Source organism: Fundulus heteroclitus, chromosome 22 (assembly GCF_011125445.2).
Source record: "Fundulus heteroclitus isolate FHET01 chromosome 22, MU-UCD_Fhet_4.1, whole genome shotgun sequence".
In the NCBI taxonomy this organism is placed as follows: Eukaryota; Metazoa; Chordata; class Actinopteri; order Cyprinodontiformes; family Fundulidae; genus Fundulus; species Fundulus heteroclitus.
In genome coordinates this window covers 10,682,810-10,701,952 of record NC_046382.1, presented here as the reverse complement: position 1 = coordinate 10,701,952, position 19,143 = coordinate 10,682,810, and the positions used below count along the sequence as shown (strand labels likewise).

Below are 19,143 nucleotides of genomic sequence, written 5' to 3'. Positions count from 1 at the left end.
TCAAAGCCCTCACCACAACCGTGCTGAGCAATTGTGATCTGTGCTCAAAGGCCGGTCCTGTGCCAGAAAAGCCAGTCTAAACGGTGTCTGTTTAAACCTAACATCACTGTACCAGCAGGCAGGTTTGGTCAGGAAGCATCAGGCTCTGGATATCTTATACATGCCAATGGTACTGGAGTAAAGCGCATTACAATGAAACACGCAAACACAGAAAGGAAATGCAATAGACAAATGGTGCTAACGACAACTGCTTCAGTCACGGAAAATAAGAGCATAATGAAAAAATACTGCAAGCAACAGCGAGTAAAAAAAGCTGCCAACTAAAAAAAAAAAAGGGAAAAAAAACACGGAAGTACTCCAGACCACTAGGGGGAGTAGATGGACTCGGTAAAGACAAGCAGCTAGGCAAGGCAAGGCAAGGCAATGCAAATTTATTTATATAGCACAATTCAGTACAGAGACAATGCAAAGTGCTTTACATGATTAAAATATAGGAATAAAAGCAAGTAGGGATAGAATGTAGAAACAAAAAAAAAAGAATATTTAAAAAGAGTAAAACAGTTTAACTTGAACATTGAAAGGCAATTTTTAACTACAAGGGTTGACAGTTTGGGTCATACGGTTGAATCTCGAACAGAGCCCGGTGTTCAAGCTGGACAATAATCCAAAATACACCACAAAACTGGCTCTAGATTGGATGAAGCAGGACAACACGAGACCCTGGACCTCCACCCTATTGAAAACTGAGCCTGGTTCTGCTGGAGGTTTTCCTCTCCACTGTCGCTTCATGTATGCTCAGTATGAGGGATTGCTGCAAAGCCATCAACAATGCAGACGACTCTCCACTGTGGCTCTACGCTCTTTCAGGAGGAGTGAATGCTGCTTGGAGAGACTTGATGCAACCTGCTGGGATTCCTTAGAGAGGAAACTTTCTGACCAACCTGTATAATCTGATTTAATTTGACTTTGTAAAGTGCCTTCAGATGACATGTATCATGAATTGGCGCTTTATAAATAAAATTGAACTGAATACAAAAAAGGACATTTGATCAAATATTAGCAGGCGGTACATTTACATTTTAAACCTGTATGCAGGATTTCGCCCCCGAGAAATCCACATTAAAGTCAAACTAATTGCATCCAGTTGTTTATTGCGTTACTCGATGTCTCAAGCATACACCTCTGTTTTGTATGCAGGACTGGAGTCTGACCGGCAACCCCGGGCGGTGCAGTCAAGCATCTGTCAGGAACACATGAACCTTCACAAACGGCTGGATGAGGTGGAGAAGGTGCAGAATCCGAGATAACGTTGCTTTTGCTCGAGTCCAGCAGTCTTTTCTTGGTTTCAGCTTTCTTATACCAGTCGGCTGTGTGGTGTTTTTTTCCCCCCTTATGAAAGATAAACAGTCTATAAAACTACCTCACAGCCTTTCTCATCTTTTAGTGTAAAAGCACTGAGAAAATGCTCACAATGCTCGTCTATTTTAGGTCTCTTTTTGCGTTATTCATGAGAGACAGTTCAATTATCTATAATGGAAGATAATAATGTATTATTCACTTGTCAACCACACTCACACGTAAGCTATGCCTCCCCTTTGCCTGCAGAGGGTGGAGAACACCGTCATGACGTTGGAGGGAGAGCTGGCTGATCTGATGGAGGCCATTGATGCGCCGCAGTGGCGCCCCCTGCTGGACACATCTGCAAAGACAGCCGTGGACATCCTGGAAGATCCAGCGCAGAGGGGCCAGTGAATGGCGCACACGCCCCACGCCACGATGACACAAAGTCCCTACACAGACTATTCTGTGCAAAAGTCTTGAGCCAACCCCCGTTTACCCCTCCTTCATGTTTAACCGAGAGAAAAAAATACAAATGCAGTCGTTTGTCCAAATGCTGGTTCATTTCTTTATTGTTGCGCTTGGATGACTGAATGACTGAAGTCAACAGAAAAATATATATTTTTCTCTTGTCGTAATGAGCAGCTATGGTTCTGGACTGAAGCTGGAGGGGATAAAAGCAGTCGATGTTAATAAGAATATAACCTTCAGAAAGCCTGGGGAACCGATGATCAATAAATAATCACAATATTTGCCCCAAGACCTAAACCATGGTGAAACGTTTTCATCTTTAATGTGAAATGGATCTTGTACGATTTAGCTCAAAAGCGAATAAATTTATCAAAGGGAAAACTTATGTAACACACACACACTTTATATATATAGAGAGATAGATATATAGATATATATAAAGCTGTAATAAGCGTAGTGAACCTTTAATACCTGCCAGTCTTCTTTGGTAGGTGTTTGAGCATCTTGAATTGGTAATATTTTCCCATGTTACCTTGCAAAAGTCCTTCAAATCTATCCGATTGTGAGAAAATCTCTTGTGTACAGACCTCTTCAGGTGACCACAGAGATTTCTGCCACATTTAGTCCTGGACACCGGTTAAATAATTTAAAACTTTGACAATGAGAGGCTGAAAAATAGGCGAGGCACAATTTTCTTTTACAGATCGTTTACGTTTTGCCATCGTCGGACAATAACGCCTTCTCCTAGAAAGTGTTGGGAAATTTGAGCAGCAACCTTGCATGCCGTCTTTGGTCTTGCAACCTTTCTCCTTAGTTCAGATATACGGAGGATACAGGAGATTGCTGTTACCCACAGAGCTCAACCAGTTGTTGTTGGAAAATGTTGTAGCTCATCTATTGTTGCTGACAGCCCAATGTATCCTCTCTGACCAGTTTAAAATTCGTCTTTTCATTCAGCTTGCGAAATGTTCAGTTCATCTAATTTCATCCCATATTTCTGCAATTATGAATGACTGCCTTTTCCGTTCCAAAGCGTATAAACCTCTGTGGGCTTTTATCCTGACTGATACCTTTGTTGATATCTCTGAAAAACTGTGGCTTTTACCAAAAGAAAAGAACATTTATGATACAGATGTCAAAAAAGAAATCTCACCAGGACAGCTGATGCTCATTGTGATCAGATGAACTATGACTGGCAGCAGGTAGTTTAATGGCCACTTTTTGCACATCCATGTAACCATCTTACGTTGCTATTGTTGATATTATTCTAATGTTTCATTAAAGGTGGAGAAATTGCAAAAAAAGACAATAAGAATAATTTTTTAATCCAGTGCATATCAGTGTGCATCTTTACAAGGACTGTGTTTCGCAGAAGAAGAAAAAAAAACCTCCTCTGCATTATTTACTCTCTGTAATCCTGCGGCAGCTTCTTCTTTTTTTTCCCCCAAAGTCTGCGGTTCAGACCTAGATTCTTCTTCCTGCAGCCGGTATTGGCAAAGCGCTTGTGTGCGCGCTGCTATTTAGAGACAGGATTCACACCAGAGACTCACCCCTGCTCCGCTCCGCTCCAGACCAATGGCTGCCGCTGCAATCCAGGGAAAGTGACACACAGACGCCAGATCATTGGAAGAAGGTTTATTTCTTTAACAAAGCAATCAAAGCAGCAGCATCATGTTTTTGAACACACAGAGCAGGTGTTTAGGTGGTACTTGAACAAGACCTTTTTTTTATTTTATTTTTATGTTTTTTTTTCTCCACCGACTTGACAGTAGAAATCCTGAAGTACGAGAACGTCACGTGACGGAACGAGTGGCAGGGATCACGCCGTGTTCGTGGTGTTTGTTTTTTGGCCGACGGGGCACGGAGTTTCAGACTCCATCCGCAGGGCGAAGACAGAGTACGGACCGGGATGCCTCGACAACGTCACACGGAGAAACGCTTCAGTAAAGAGACGCTACGACAAAGCCTTCGGCCTGAGGTCAAAGGGCAGCCGGAACGGAAACAGTCAAAGAAAGACATTGGGAGGCAACTTCCAGTTAGAAATGATCAACGTATCATAGTAAAAAAAAAAAAAAAAAAGCTAAAACATCGTAAAGCCAAACTGTTCTTCATCTACAAATGATTAACTTCAAGTTGATTCCGGTGGAGCAAAATCTGAGAACGTCCCGCTCCACAAATCTGAACTTTTCACGAATCACTGTTAAAATACCGCAGCAGATTCTTCGTATAGATCAGGTGGTTCATTGGCTGCACAAATGACACTGCGACAACAGATCATCACGCACACGCAGCGGCGGACCTCCCGTCGCTCGTCTGCGCCCCTGAACCAAAAGCATAAAGGCCACCTAGAGGACGCCGAGAAGCACTCCGTCTCGTCTAAGGATAACATGCTGTCCACGTAACACTGGGATTATATCGTTTTTGTACACGTCACGTTTTCTCAGAAACCCCACTGCCACGCGGGCCAGGTATACTCGGTCAGTAATCAGGTGAGCGGAGCGGCGAGGTTTGAGCGTACCAAAAAGCTTCTGCATGCATATAATCAGCCAGTCAGGTTCAAGCTCCAGGCTTCGGCTAAATCAGGCTCATATTGTAAAAGGTGCATGCAAGAAACTAAACCGAACAAAATACAGCAAAAAAAAAAAAAAAAGGAAAATAAAAAGGTTCAATATGAGTATTCATGTCATCACAGGCAGACTTTAAAGATGCCTTTTTTTTTACATCCCTTTACCAAAGCTCCTAAATCTAGTTGTTGTGTGGGATAAAAAAAAAACGTTTAGTAGAAATTTGGGAGATATATTTGCCTCATTCTGGGAATGATTGGAGAAGACTGACACCAGTCTCACGTCTGTGCATTAAATCTGCAGCCCAAGCAGCTGAGAGCAGCTTTGAATTATGAGAATAGAGAGAATAAAGTTGTATTTTTATAAGAACTTTTGCAAAATACCGCAGCCTTGCCCTGCATTAAAATGAGGAATGTCGAACATCTTGTAAAAGTTATACTTTGGTGTTGTTTTTGCAACTTATACTGAATATTTTCAGCACATCAGCATCAAATCCTCTTGCGACCCCCCCATGAGGAGTCTGGTGGCCCCCAGGGGGCCCCCCACCCCCATATTGGGAACCTCTGTGATAGAGAGTCTGGGGATGGAGGTAAGGACTAGATGGTAAAGAGGTCTGTCAATCTCGAATAGTTGGAGCTCATCACCAAAGACAAATCAAGTCTTCACTAGATTTTTTTCATAAAATACAAATAAACATCTATAAATATATATTTTAATCAAGGCTCCTGCTGGAATGTTTTGGTATCTTCTGAGAGATGCCCGTCTCATTTCCTAGTTTTGGGCTCAGTCGCACCACTCTGCATTTGACGCATTCAAACACGACAGGGACTCGTCCGCTAACAGATGCTCAGCAGGACGAGAACGTCTGCAGGGTCTGAAACGTGCAGAGAGCCACACTTTCCATAAATCAGATCATAAATCAGAGACATGAGAGTGGCGTCCATCTTCGTTTTCTACTCTTAAGACAACAAAAAAAAAAATCGCGAGTTGTTTTCACCAGAAATTCAAGACACCACTCCACCTGGAATGACCACATTACAGTCCTATAAACGATAACATCTTTACTGTTAAATAGAGCAAACTTTAAGTTCTACAAAAAGAAAGAAAGAAAAAAAAAAACGACATACATTCAGACATTTAAAGTTCCTTAGAAATGGGTATGCAAATGGTAGAAAAGCTTTGGCATATTTTGCCTACAAGTTGTGCCTGCAAACCTGCAGAGAAGAGCGGAGTGAAGCGTTGGAGGGGCGAAGAGGGGGGGGGGGGGCTTCACCCAGCTCTTCCCCCGGTTTACACGTCAGGTTAGCAGTCCCACATAAAACTGTGGAGAGTTTAATTACCTACATTACATGCTATTTACACTGCTTTGTCTTTCCTCAGGCCCAGGAGCAGTGGGGTGGGGTAGGGGGGGGGGATTTTAAGGTAGTCCTTTGCTACATGTTCCCAGGCGTCTGGACCGGGACTAACGGGACCACCTTAAAGGAGTCGAGCGTCGCCGTGCGAATCAGAGACGAGCTGGAGAACCGACAGCTACACGTTTAGGCCCCAAACTAAGCCCTACGGGGGGAGATGATCTTTGTCCTAACTGAGCACTTAACAGGATGACGTCTAGTAAAGCAGCTTTGAAATAGATTCTTAAAGGCTGACAATGCTCTTATCTATCCTTAGAGCTTATTCTGGACTTTTTCCAGGCATCGGTAGCTGGTTTCCCGTAAATTAAGTTACCTTAATATCTTAGGAAAGGCTTCGAACAAAGAAGTTGGTTCACACTTAAGAGAGGAAAAAAAAAAATCAGACTCATATCTCGAGCTTATAAAGCATCCGTGGGTGCGACACGGTTAACGGATACTGATTATTATAAACAGGCACGACGTTAAACAGCTTTAAGAACAGGAAACCCACCGACACTTACTGTAAATGTGACCCAGGAAGCTGCCGCAACGGGCCGAAGGAGCTCCGGGAGGAAACCGAACACATTTGCCCACAATTTGGGCAACGTAACAAACAGTCATGGTAAAAAAAAAAAAAAAAAAAAGGAGAGAGAACACTCACTTTTTTTAACCGAGGCTTTAGGGCATCAGGGAAAGCAATAAAGGTAAATCTGGTCTGTACCAGGTCCTACATTTGTTTTTCTTTTTTTTTTTTTTAACCTAATCTCAAATGTACAAAAACATAAAGCAGATTCTGCTTCGTGTCCATTGATGTGGTTTCTTAAACACAAGTCAAGCCAAAAAGGAAACGCTGCGTATGGAAAACTAAGTACACCCTTCTCGCTTTAAGGGAAAAGAGCAACAAAGGGCGGGCCACTGTACGGCTGCAGCTAGCTGATCATCATTAGTGTGACCGACTGTACAAAAGCACGCAGGTTTAGTCAGTTTGCTGCTCTGGATGCTCGTTAACACAATGCCAACGTGGAAAGTCATCAGCAATAACCTTTTAAGGAGAGCTTTTAATTGAACTCTTGCCCTTTTACTTATTGTCTCTGTTTATTTTATCACGCTCTCCATGTGTTTTTATTTAGCACTTACCTGTTTTACTATGTAGCACTTTGGGATTTGCATAAATATAAAGTGCATTACAAATCCAAAGTATTATTATTATTATTATCATTATTATTATTATTATTATTCCAACAACTGAAGACGATTCTCTCCTAGGCAGGAAAGATTATTCACAGACAGAGAACCAGCAAGAATTCAGCTCCAGATCTCCTTCTCAAACTCTACGTGTCTCTGTTGGCATAATCAGCGTTAAAGTTCCTGAAAGCATAACTTGGCAAAGGCTGAACAAGCGTAGCTTGTTTGGCAGGGTTGACAGGAGAAAGCGTCTTTTATCTAAGAAGAACATAGCAGCAAGGGTGCTTGGTCATAGGTTGGGTCATAATGCGTAGCTCCACCTCTGGAGAAAAAAAACAAAAGGGTAAAAATGCTTCTTTGTCAAGCATAGTGGTGGATGGGTGATGGTTTGGGCTCATTTTGCGACTGGCAGACATGCCAAAAGTGTTCTGGAGTCAAATGTGAGAACATCTGTCTCAAACTGCATATAACACTGCAAAAACGGAAGGTTATCACACAGAATGTGATAACCTTAGCGTAGCCTTTAAAACTATCCTAGATTCAAATGGTTTTGCTCAAAATGTGCATAAACCGACGCACTCTTGGCTCCATACTTTAGACCTTGTGCTGACATATGGCCTTAATTGTGAAGAAGTAACAGTATTTCCTCACAACCCTGTCCTATCTGATAATTTTTTAATAACATTTCAGTTTAATCTAACTGAGTTCTTCACCCCCAAAAGAGGGTTCCATTATAGTAGATCTTCATCGGACAATGCTGCATGTAACTTTAAAGAGTCTGTCCCCCTTTTAATATCCTCAGTATCACAGAAATGCCCTGCAGATGGCAGTAATGGTTTTCTTCCCATTCACAAATAGATGTCTTTGTTAACGGTATGACTTCCTCATTGCGTTCTGCATTAGACAATGTAGCTCCCTTGAAAAAGAAGGTGATTATTCACAGGAAGCTGGCTCCCTGGTTTAATTCAGAGCTGCGTTCCTTGAAGCACAATGTTAGAAAATTGGAGAGAAAATGGCGCTCTACACACCAAGAGGAATCCTACCTAATCTGGAGGGACAGTCTAATGTTGTATAGAAAGACCCTTCGCAGAGTTAGAGCAGCATATCATTCATCATTATTTGAGGAGAATAAAAATAATCCTAGATTTCACGTCAGTACAGTTTCCAAACTTACACAGAGTCATAGCTCCGTTGATCCATCCATTCCCTTAGCTCTTAGCAGTACTGACTTTATGGGATTCAGTGTTTCCCCCAGGAATTTGCTTAGGCGAGGCGATGAGTTGTCGGACTTAGAAATAAGTAAAATTTTCTTAAAATTAGTGTATCTGTCCTTGATTTGAGCAAGTAAATAAGATGATCTACCAATAGAATAAGATTTGTGCACTTAAAATAGGAACACCTCATCCCCATCATCTTATTTCAAGTGCAGGATGTCTAATTATCTTAATTTAGGGGTAAAAATGCTCATTCCATTGGCAAATTATCATATTTACCTGCTCAGATCAAGGACAAAAACACTATGTTTAAGAACATTTTGCTTATTTTTAGATCAATTTTTGCAGTGCAGCAATGGCCTAGTCAAAGCCCAGACCTCTAAACTGATTAGCAATCTTTAGATTGCTGTGCAGAAACAAGTTCCTCATCAATGAACTTTAGCAATGTCGTAAGGAAGACCGGACCCACTGAGACGTCGACACCTCTGTCGACACCGCCGCCCAAAAAAACTCAAAGCTGCTTTGTCCTGTTACGGCTGAAGGTTATGCCATCTGTTGCGTCCCAGGGTGTAGTTAGTCTGTGCGTTTTTGATCTTGGTTTGATGCGTAACGACGGCGTTGAATCCGCTGTGAGTTTCTGTACACTTGAGGTTAGACATTGGAGCAGATAATTTCTGTCACATCCTCCACCAGAAATCTGCATCCTTAACGATGCAAAGAGCAAGTTATTTATTTTTTGCCCTCAGTCCAGCTAAATAAAACCTCGTTAAGAGCCGCTAATGTTGCACAATCTTTAAAAAAAAGAGACCTAACAACCTTAATTTAATATATAATATAGGAAATTAGAGAACCTTTGTTTTATTTGTAAGGTTTTGCAACAAGAGGATGGAAACATTTACTTTAAAAGGATGTTGATACTTGTGGAAAATTGTGTAAGAAGCACAAATTTCCCAACCCAAAGACAGGCAAACTGTTGCCGGTACCATAAGTCTCATTATGGTTTCTATATTAAATGCAATTATTCCATGAAAATCTATTAAAATTAGCATCTGTTATTAGATCCATATTTAAAAACATTAGTTGGTTCTTTATCATTTTTAGCCAAAGTTATAGTGCCGCAGGCTGCAGAGCCCCTATCCTAAACCCAAAACACCAGAAAGGGGGTGTTCTGTCACCCCGGCAGGGTCGTAGGAGAGGCTGCGGAGGGGAAAGTAAAGCAAAAACAGGCGATTATGTACGCTGAGCGGCTTCGTGTGCCGAATCACTCAGTCGCCCCCAACAGTTTTGGCACAGAGACGATGCGAAAGACCGGCAGGCGCCTCCACCGAACCGGCAACCCACCCTAAACCGTGGATCGCTGTTGCTCAAAGATGTCACCCTGCCTGTGGATGCTCTCTCTCTCTCTCTCTCTCTCTCTCTCTCTCTCTCTCTCTCTCTCTCTCTCTCTCTCTCGTGATCGACACCTCCTAGTTAGTGATAACCTTAGTTTTCATGCTATAAAGTTACATTGCATAGAAGTTAGAGCTTACTCTACGAGCACAGAGACTCTCTGGGGATCTGCTTCATTCATGCCTTACCGGAAAGATGCTACAGAAAGTAAAAGAGAAAGAACACTGCAGGAGCCATTTTTGGGTCGTTTTGAGCCCCTACCCCCCTCGCCCCCTTCCATGTGCGTTTCCTCACCCCCCCTTTCCCGGCTACAGAGGAGATGGGCGAAGGGGGGGAATCTATTGGCATGGCACAAACGCGGCAGCCGCCAGAGAGACCCATCGCAGTGCGGGCTAGCAGCTGCCGGGAGAGGAGCACACGGAGCCGCACATGCTCAGTTTGGAGGAGGACTCCGGTTCCGGATCCGGGTCGAGCTCCGGCTGAGGCTCCGGGTCCGGTTCCGGCGCGTCGTCATCAGCGGCGGCCCCGGGTTCCGCCTCTACGTCGCCGTCCGCGCTGGCGTTGTCGCCCCCGGCCTCCGACTGACCCTCCTCCTGGCGCCTTTTCAACCTTCCAGGGATAAAACACAGTTTGAAATCACATCTGAGCTTCTCTCACTGTTAGACATTCTAAAAAAAAAAAAAAAAAAAAAAAAATAGAAACCGCAGTAATGAGAGTGGAGTGTAATTACAGGACTTGACTGAATTAGACTGTGTAGGGCTCTTCACCGCTGTGCATGATTCCAGATTCATTATGAATAGCAGTAGATTGTCATTAATTAGAGCGATAGGATATAATAAGACACTTGCACAGGGAAGGAGTTCAGCAAGACTGTGGTTGCAGGACGTGGTCAATAATAAATGAGGCAATAATTGATTGCAACACACGACCGATATTCCTCCCTCGCTCCTTGCAAAGAAGAATACCTTACTATGATTTATGTCCCTTTTAGTTGTTACCCGTAATGAACTCAGCAGAGTCTACTGACATGAACAAAAGCTACGAAGATCACTGCAGCTCTGGCTGGCTTCTCATGCTAAATGATCCCCCTCTATGTTTTTTTTTCTGTCATGTTGCCACCATGCACCTGTAGGCGGTTGGGGAGATTTGTTTGTGGTAGCGCTTTTGCTTTCCAGTGGGGAAAATAGAGCTACATGCTCAGCAAACATTGTCACAAAACATTTTAGAACTGTGATGCGTGAGGGAGAAGGCTGTGGAAAAGTTGAGAGCAGAAAGTTATGAGGCTTTCAAATGCATTTAGGGTACCACAAACCAAACGTCGCCCCTTGCAGACCCCACCATTACATTCTTTTATCTTTTTCTTTTTTTATTACCAGGATTTTAAGAAAGTTGAGGCAAACAATGTAAAAACATCCCTGCAGCAAAGAATGAGGGGCCAATTGTGAGGCTGGCTGGTTGGTCTGGCCTACATTATGCATACGGTGAAGAAAGACATTCTTTGATCTCCTGCTGCCTTTGTAAGTTTGCTCACTCCCTAAGAAATATAGAAGAGTCCTTTTAACTAAGGGGAAGACAAAATATCAACCAAAGAAAAGAAAAAAACATGGCGTAAAAGTTAAATATTGACTTGCACGTCATTGAGTGAAGTAAGCAAGTAACCTTGTGGACAAACCTTTGTTAGCAGGAACACCGGTAAGTTGTGTTTGAACGCATCTCACCACGAATTTTGAGCCACTCTGCTTTAGCTCTAAATCATTCAGAGCTCCTGGCTGCCGCCTTGCAACTCAAAGCTTCGACTCCCTCCATCGATCCTTTGTAGGATGCAGACGTGAAGCCTGGCTAAACCCTTCCCTGACCTCAGCGGGATCCTTCTTTAGCATGGCTGTAATATTCTGGGTCAATGCAATGCTGGAGGAGGCCTCCATGATCCACGCTCTCAGTTTTATCCTGTAACACTGAGACAAAAAGCCCCAAACCATGTTTCTACCTGCCTGCCTGACTGTGTGTGTTGGGTTCTTAGGGTCTCACTTCATTTCATACCAAATAATATATCACCATATATTAATTTTTTACCTCGTTCATAAAGTAAGAGCATGCATTCTTTTAATTAAAAATAAAATTACTCCTATTGTCTGCAGGAAAGGAATGTGCAAACTATTGTGGACCCAAAATAAAAACAAAACACAATTTTGCACCTTTGACTTATAAAGGAGTCTAAGAAAAAAATCTATGATCTATTCAGCCAATTTTAATAAATGAATTAAAAGCAGATTTTGCATGTATGCATTTGATAGATTTCCTAGTTGCTATGAAATTATAGCGAATGCAGAAGTGTGGAAGACAAATGCTTGGTTTTGTACTCAGCATTTTTAGTTATTAATGGTAAATGCCTTGTACTTCTATAGCGCTATAACTAGTCCAATGATCCCAAAGTGCTTTACACCATCATTCACACCCTGACGGTGGTGAGCTATGCTAATAGCCACAGCTGCCCTGTGGCAGACTGTAAGAGGTGTGGCTGCCAAACATAAGCATATAAGAACATTTTAACTTGTTTAAAAAGTTTTCATCTACATCAACCACCTGTGCTGGTGGAGCCAAATCATTCTGGAAAACAGTGCAAGTAGTGAGCTAAAAGTAAGTATTTTATTTTTATTTTATTTTTCTTGAAATGAACGTATTTGTCCTTGATTTGAGCTGCAAGTCAAAATGATCTGCCAGTGGAATAAGAAATTTGCACTTAAAATAGAAAAAACTCATCTCCATTAAGTGCAGTATATCTAATTATCTTATTTTAGGGGTCATGATACTAATTCCATTGGCAGATAATATTTTTTCATCTGCTCAAAGGACAAATTCAAGAAAGTTTAACTTACTTTTAGTTCCATTTTTGCAGTGAAAGCATGAGGGGGGGGGGGGGGGGGGGGGGCTTAAAATCAGCCCAGCGGCCACACTTTGGACACCTCTGATGAGTACGGACAAGAGGGAGCAGAAGACTTGACCAATGTGGACCAGGAGACCTCTGATGTGTCACCAAGACCAACTACGCTAATGCTTGTAAGATGAGCACCAAATCCCTCCAGTGAGGCATCAGCAATACTGACTTTGAAAACAGATACCCCAGACTGCACCGCGTGGAAAATTGTTCTATCAACGGTGTTCCCTCATGTAGCTCTCCCTCATCTTTCTCATCCTCAGCTCATGAGGCAGGATCTGGCATGGCAGCCCAGAACCAGGGCGACTGATCTAAATCTAATCCGGCCCGGTCCAGATCTGCTATCTACAGCTCGTTGGTCATGTTAATGGTGGCGGAAAGGTGCACACTGCAAAAATGGAACTAAAAATAAGTAAAATTTTCTTAAAATGAGTGTATCTGTCCTTGATTTGAGCAGATAAACAAGATGATCTGCCAATGGAATAAGATTTTTGCACTTAAAATAGGAACAACTCATCTCCATCATCTTATTTCAAGTGCAGGATCTCTAGTTATCTTATTTTAAGGGTCAAAATACTCATTCCATTTGCAGATAATTCTATTTACCTGCTGAAATCTAGGACAAAAACGCAAATTTTAAGAACATTTGACTTATTTTTAGGTCCGTTTTTGCAGTGCAATATCTGCACACAGCCAGGCTGCAGGAGCCAGAATTTGGGCTGCACCGTAGGGCATCAAACACTTATTTCAATCAGTGATTTAAAAATGAACTTCCGTGCAATGGATTGTGGGATTTCTGGCCTATGTTCTGTTACTCTACAACAAAATAAAACCCACAAAAAACCAGAATTTGAAGCCGCCAATTTCTTTGTAGTCGTCAGTGGGGGTTTGAGTAATGATTCAACTTCGTTCTGGTGCTGCAGCTTTTACGACGACAACATAAAAAGGGATTATTTAAGAGATATACAGCGTGAAATGATAAAATAAAATAAAAAACGTGTCAGATGTATAACTCTTGTGCTTGTGAACGAAAGCAGCGAAACATACTAGCAGCTCTGGTCGGAGACGCCCCGCCGCCTTTCCTTTCTCTTACCTCTCCCGGTTGAAGATCATGAACTCCTGCTGCACCACTTCAAGGCACTCCTGTAGGTAGTCGTTCTCCTGCGGGCAGACACACAGAACAGACACACGTCTTCAGCTTCTCACGACTCGACGCCGACCCGCGCCGCCATAACGGGGAAGGCCGACACGAGTCAGTGCACCCCCCGCCGATGGACGAGGCGGGGTCTCGTCCTCATGAATTGTTTGCGAGCCCCTCCACAAATTGGATGTTTGGCTCGAGACAAAAATAGAAGCTCATATTTCCAGAAGCGCCCGGGGCCATGACAACGGCACGGAAAGGCTTCATAATTTAATAATCTTAGTAATAATGCAGCACAAGCACACACACACACACACACACACACACACACACACACACACACACATGCACACACACACGCGCGTGCGGCAAATCCCATAAGGCTGCTGTTATTTGAGGCACACACTGTTTCCTACATGCTGATCAGCCCTGATAACAAGTGACAAAAAAAACCCAACCACAAACACAGAATTATGGTAATAACACTGTCATGAGGGCTGTTTCACAAGAACAGGCTGGTTTTTTTTAATTCTTCTGATATACAGAGAGGATACCCCTGGTCTGTGATTAAAAAAAAAAACCCCACATCTGAACACTTTAGGAGGAAATAAAGCATCATTTTGAATTTGTTCTGCTGGAGCATCAAGAGCAGATTTGTCACTGTTGTTCATCTGCAACTTAATATTCCAGCGTAATCCTTTTAATTAGAACAACATCATACGGCAATAATCTCATAATGATCGGTAAATGTTAGATGAGCAAATGCCATCAGCGCCGGCTATTCCCACTGTTGGCATTAAATGCTAAAAAAAAAAGAAGAAGAAGAAGAAGAAAAAAAATCAATTAACTGATCCGTCGTTTAGAAAATGAGCAACAACGGCCGCGGATATGAGCAGTTCTGGCTGCGTGTTAACGGAAGAAATGAAAATGAGAAATGCCCAAATGAAAGTTAACACCTGTAAAATGGCAAATTAAATTACAGAAAAGAATGAAACGGCATGAAAAGGCATAATTACAGCAAGCTAATTTATTTACTCTGATTTATGTTTCACGGAAACAGAATATTTTGCTGAGCAAAAAAGCTTTGAGTCGTAGCCCAGGAGCGACGGCGGGGCAGGAGCCAGGAGTCTGTCCTGTAACCGGTGGGTTGCCGGTAGGGCTGACCAATTAATCGCATTTTCAATATAATCGCGATTTAAAAAAACGCAATTTCCAAATAGCAGAGGTCTGCAATTTTTGGCTATGTAACAATTAGTGAATCAGACGTGTCCTTTAGGTGTTGGTAAAATATTTAAAGTGGGTTTACCTCAACATGGAAGGGAAGACAGTTGCAGCAGTGGGATAATCTAATTTTATTACTTGTTATAGAGTTTATATAATCATACATAGCATTAAGTACTGGTCAATAAGTTTAATACATAGACTTGCTTGTTGGTTGGACTTTATGTTCAACAAGGATTGATCAATTAAAAGTTGTTCTCTTAAATAATATTCTGATCAATAGAAATATTAAAAGTTCTTGTTTTAAATAGTCCTTGTTTACAAGCATTTTTATTTATAGGCCATTTTTGTTGCATGTGGTTAATGCATAGAAAAGTCAATATTGCAATTTTAGTTGAAATATATCGTAGGCAGAACGCGATCGTTTCTGCTCTGAGTTTAAATGCTGTAGGTCTTTTAGCAACTACCCTGGGTCAGTGCTGTTGTGCCAGGCTATGCTTCTTTTTGGGTGACGTCGGTGTGGATCTAGCACTGCCGTTGCCTGTGTGCGGTCTCATGCTGAGCCTGGTTCTGCTGGAGGTATCTTCCTGTTAAAAGGAAGAGGTTCCTCCCCACTGTCGCCACAGGCTTGCACTGGATCGGGATTTCGGCAAAGTCAGCTGGGCTCCCCTAACGTGGTTCCTGCTCGCGTCCTCACTAAGACTAAGAAAGTAGAGCACATCACCCCAGTTCTAAAGTCCTTACACTGGCTCCCTGGATCTCAGAGAATAGACTTTAAAATACTTCTGTTAGTCTATAAATCCCTGAATGGCTTAGCTCCTAAATACATCACAGACTTGTTATCAGTGTATCAACCCTCCAGACCACTAAGGTCTTCTGGCTCCAGCCTTCTCTGCATACCTAGAACCAGAACTAAACAAGGAGGAGCAGCATTTAGTTCCTATGCTCCACTTATCTGGAACAAACTTACAGAAAACTGTAAAAGTGCTGAAAAGTGCTGAGTTCCTTTAAATAAAGATTAAAAACACATTTATTTAGGATTGCCTTCGACTGTTCTAGTTAAACTGTTTTAGTGAAACATAATTAGTTCAACTTTGTAGTCCAGCTGTTTTTAATGTTTGCTTTTAGTTTCTATTTTTCTACATTTTAATACTACTTGCTTTTCTCTGTTATTTTGTTTCCCTGTATTTTAATCATGTAAAGCACTTAGCATTGTCTCTGTACTGAAATGAGTTATACAAATAAATTTGCCTTGCCTTGGTTATTTGATTGCATTCTGCTACAATTTGAACTTAAAAGTCTGATTCAATCTGCATATATTTGTACGGGAAAGAAAGATATAGTTTTGATCTGAATCAAAGCTGAGCCGGATTCTTAGTCGGAGGCATTTGTTTCTAAGGCGTCATGAAATGCAAACATTTCATTGAAGCTGGTTCTGTAGAAATGAAATTAACTGAGCTGAATTATTCACGCTTTTGAAAAATGCAGATACGATTCCAAAGTCAGATCAGAATAGAAGTCAGCCAAATCGCTGAACGGTGCAGGTTATGTGCTTCAACAATAAGTATATCTTCATGCTCTCCACTGGAGCACACTTTTGTCCATTTTATTTGCAGAGCGAATAATAGAGGCCATTCACAACAGCTGAGAGAGAGAAGGGAAAAAAAATGGTCTGGCTCACTGCCAAACTAAAAATATGCAGCTCTGACAGGACCTGCCTGCTTAAAGGAGACCTGAGCTGCATTATTATCTCCAGAGCAGCTCGGGCTCTTGAAGTATACGGTTTATTCCACTAAGACTCCTGCAGCTGTAATTGAGCTCTCACTTACACCGGCCGTTTAAGTTTGTGAAAATCACTCGAACAAAATCTGCCTCAAAGATGAAGTTTAGGCCGAGATCGCGTTAGTTTCTAACGACTAAAAAGGCTTCTTAACGTGAAAAGACAACATGAGGCAAACAAGGTAGGATCAGTGATGAGATAACAGGGAACGAATGCCTTGTAACAGATGCAGTAACATCTTGAATCCCATCTTCATCCTCACAGCTCCCGAATCCTCCTACGTAACAGAACGTGTGGCAATTATCACCGAGGTAAAAAAAATAAAATAATAATCATTGCAGCGTATCATCAGAAAAATCTGCTCACAATGGACTGGACAGAACAATCATCATCCATAGCTGGACCGACATTATTAAGGGTTTCCTTTTAAATGTTTATTCTTTAATGTTTAAGCTTTGTATTCCACTGATCTGTGGATCAATTTGAAAGATTTATTTGCATTCTATACAAAGTTCTGGTCTCTGTTCTGGAAAAATGTGTAGCTAACCATCCAGAGCGGAAAAACAAACTCTGCATTGAGTTTTCTTACCGTTTTCCACAGTCTAATCTGCTGCGTTTGCTGTTTTCTTGAACTAGTTTACATTAATGTATTCTGTGAAATGGTTGCTGTTGTTACTTTTTGTGTTTATCTTTACATAGAAGGTATGTCTGACCAAGTGGTTTTCTATTCAGTTGTGTCTCCTGTTAATGGTGCCATTGTTGCCGTTCACCTTGGCTTCTCTCTTTGCGTGGCTAAACATACAGGCACCCATAAAGGCACCGTTACCTTTAGCCAGGTTTGCTCCCACGACTTGTTTTTCTTTCCAATAGAAAGTACTCCTTGTTCAGCATTTCTTTTTCTCAGATGACAGCCGGAATATTGAGTTGTTGCTGCCATCAACTATGGATAATTAACTTGGAAAGTACTCTTTGTCCAGATCTTCTTGGGTCATTTTCCTACATAAATACAGTCAGGCTGCCAGGATTTTTGTGTTTTCTCTCTGTTCTTCCTTTCAAGGAGGGACGGTCCGACTCAGCATGTCTGTGTTTAACCGTGTCTCCTTTCTAGATGAAGTCACTGAAGGAGCTATTACTGCTCTCTGCTTGTTTTTCCACATAAAAAGTACTTCTAAACTAGTTTCTGGGTTCAAGCCAGTGCTTGCATTTTGTGTACTCTTAGAAGTCTTTGGTGTAAAAAGTACTCCTGTCAGCTCAATCCATAGCTGGTTGCAGCCGCTCACGCTGAGCCTGTTTTCATCCTGTTAAAAGGAAATGGCTCCATTGCTCTGTTGCCACACGTCTTTTTTTAACTGGCATGTAATAAGTAACCAAGTTTTAATGCATTGCGTCATAACTTTGATTATTCAGCTGTATTTCTTTCCTGGAAGGAGTCACTGAAGGTGCTAATGTTCTGTTATGGTTCTCTTTCCCAGATCTGCGTATGTGTGTGTGTTGTTTTTCCTAAAGAAAGTACCCCTGGTCCAGTGCTTCTGTGTTCAGTTGAGTCTCTTTCAAAGTCTAAGTGTTGGTGTAGCCACCTGACCCAAATTGGATAAATCAACCAACATTTTATGATCAACTGAGTACATTTTATTTGAATAGCACTTTTCACAAATTAAAACAAACACAAGCTGCTTCAAATTAAAACAGTATGAGTGCAATTAAAGCCTGTTTTAAATTAGAACAGGCCTAAAAAGGCAAAATTAAGTGAAAAAAAATATATAACCACTGGGGATAAAAATAGGATTGTATTGTATTGCAACTTGGATTAAAAAGTAATAATGTATGTTACTGGACCTGATTCTGGCTGGACTTTATAGTTAGATTGCACTAAAATGAACAATAAAACTATTAGACTTCAGCAGAATTTGGGCCAAACTAATTTTAGATATGAGCCGAATCCAATTATCTTTTAAAGAGGTTTGAAATAAAGGTGTCTTGCATTGGCAACATATAAATTTAAAGATATTTGTATTTCACACCGATGATCACTTGATAATTGGTTCAATCTTAGCAGGGAATGATTAAGTGAAATTTCTCACAGAGTAAAAATGTAGAAACGGCTTGATTAGACTAGGTTTTTAACTATTATTACAAAAAAAAACAAAAAAAACCTGGATTTGATATTCCAGTTTCATCATTTCACGCCCAGCACGACTTGTCAGAGTAAAATGTGGGAGGCTTGTGCGCCGCACCGGTTCACTCACAGACTGCGAATCCTTGCTGTTGTCTCGCGAGCGGTTCTTAGCCAGCCTCTTTTTCTTCTTGTGGAGGGGACGCGACTCCAGGATCATCTCCTCCAGCTCAAAGGTGGGGTCGCAGTGGAGCCGGCCTTTCTGTGGAAAGGGAGACGCACGCCGCATAATTAGAGAGACACCCTGTGTGCGCCGGCGAGGCCACGAGGCAGTGCAGGCACAGCACTACCCAGGGAGTAAAAAACACAGGAACTCACAGCTTATGTGGACGGCCGTGATA

General features: G+C 41.8%; 1 protein-coding gene across 1 annotated transcript in view; it reads right to left on the bottom strand.

The window, feature by feature from the left end:
• Positions 1-8,467: 8,467 nt before the first annotated feature.
• Positions 8,468-19,143, bottom strand: part of LOC105926160 (serine/threonine-protein kinase 32C) — a 128,445-nt gene continuing 117,769 nt past the window's right edge. The window contains exons 10-12 of the mRNA XM_012862377.3: positions 18,876-19,004; positions 13,581-13,648; positions 8,468-10,161 (exon numbers count right to left, since the gene is read on the bottom strand). Of these exons, the coding sequence (XP_012717831.2) occupies positions 9,945-10,161; positions 13,581-13,648; positions 18,876-19,004 (414 nt within the window). The 3' untranslated portion in view covers positions 8,468-9,944. The remainder of the gene's footprint in view (positions 10,162-13,580; positions 13,649-18,875; positions 19,005-19,143) is intronic.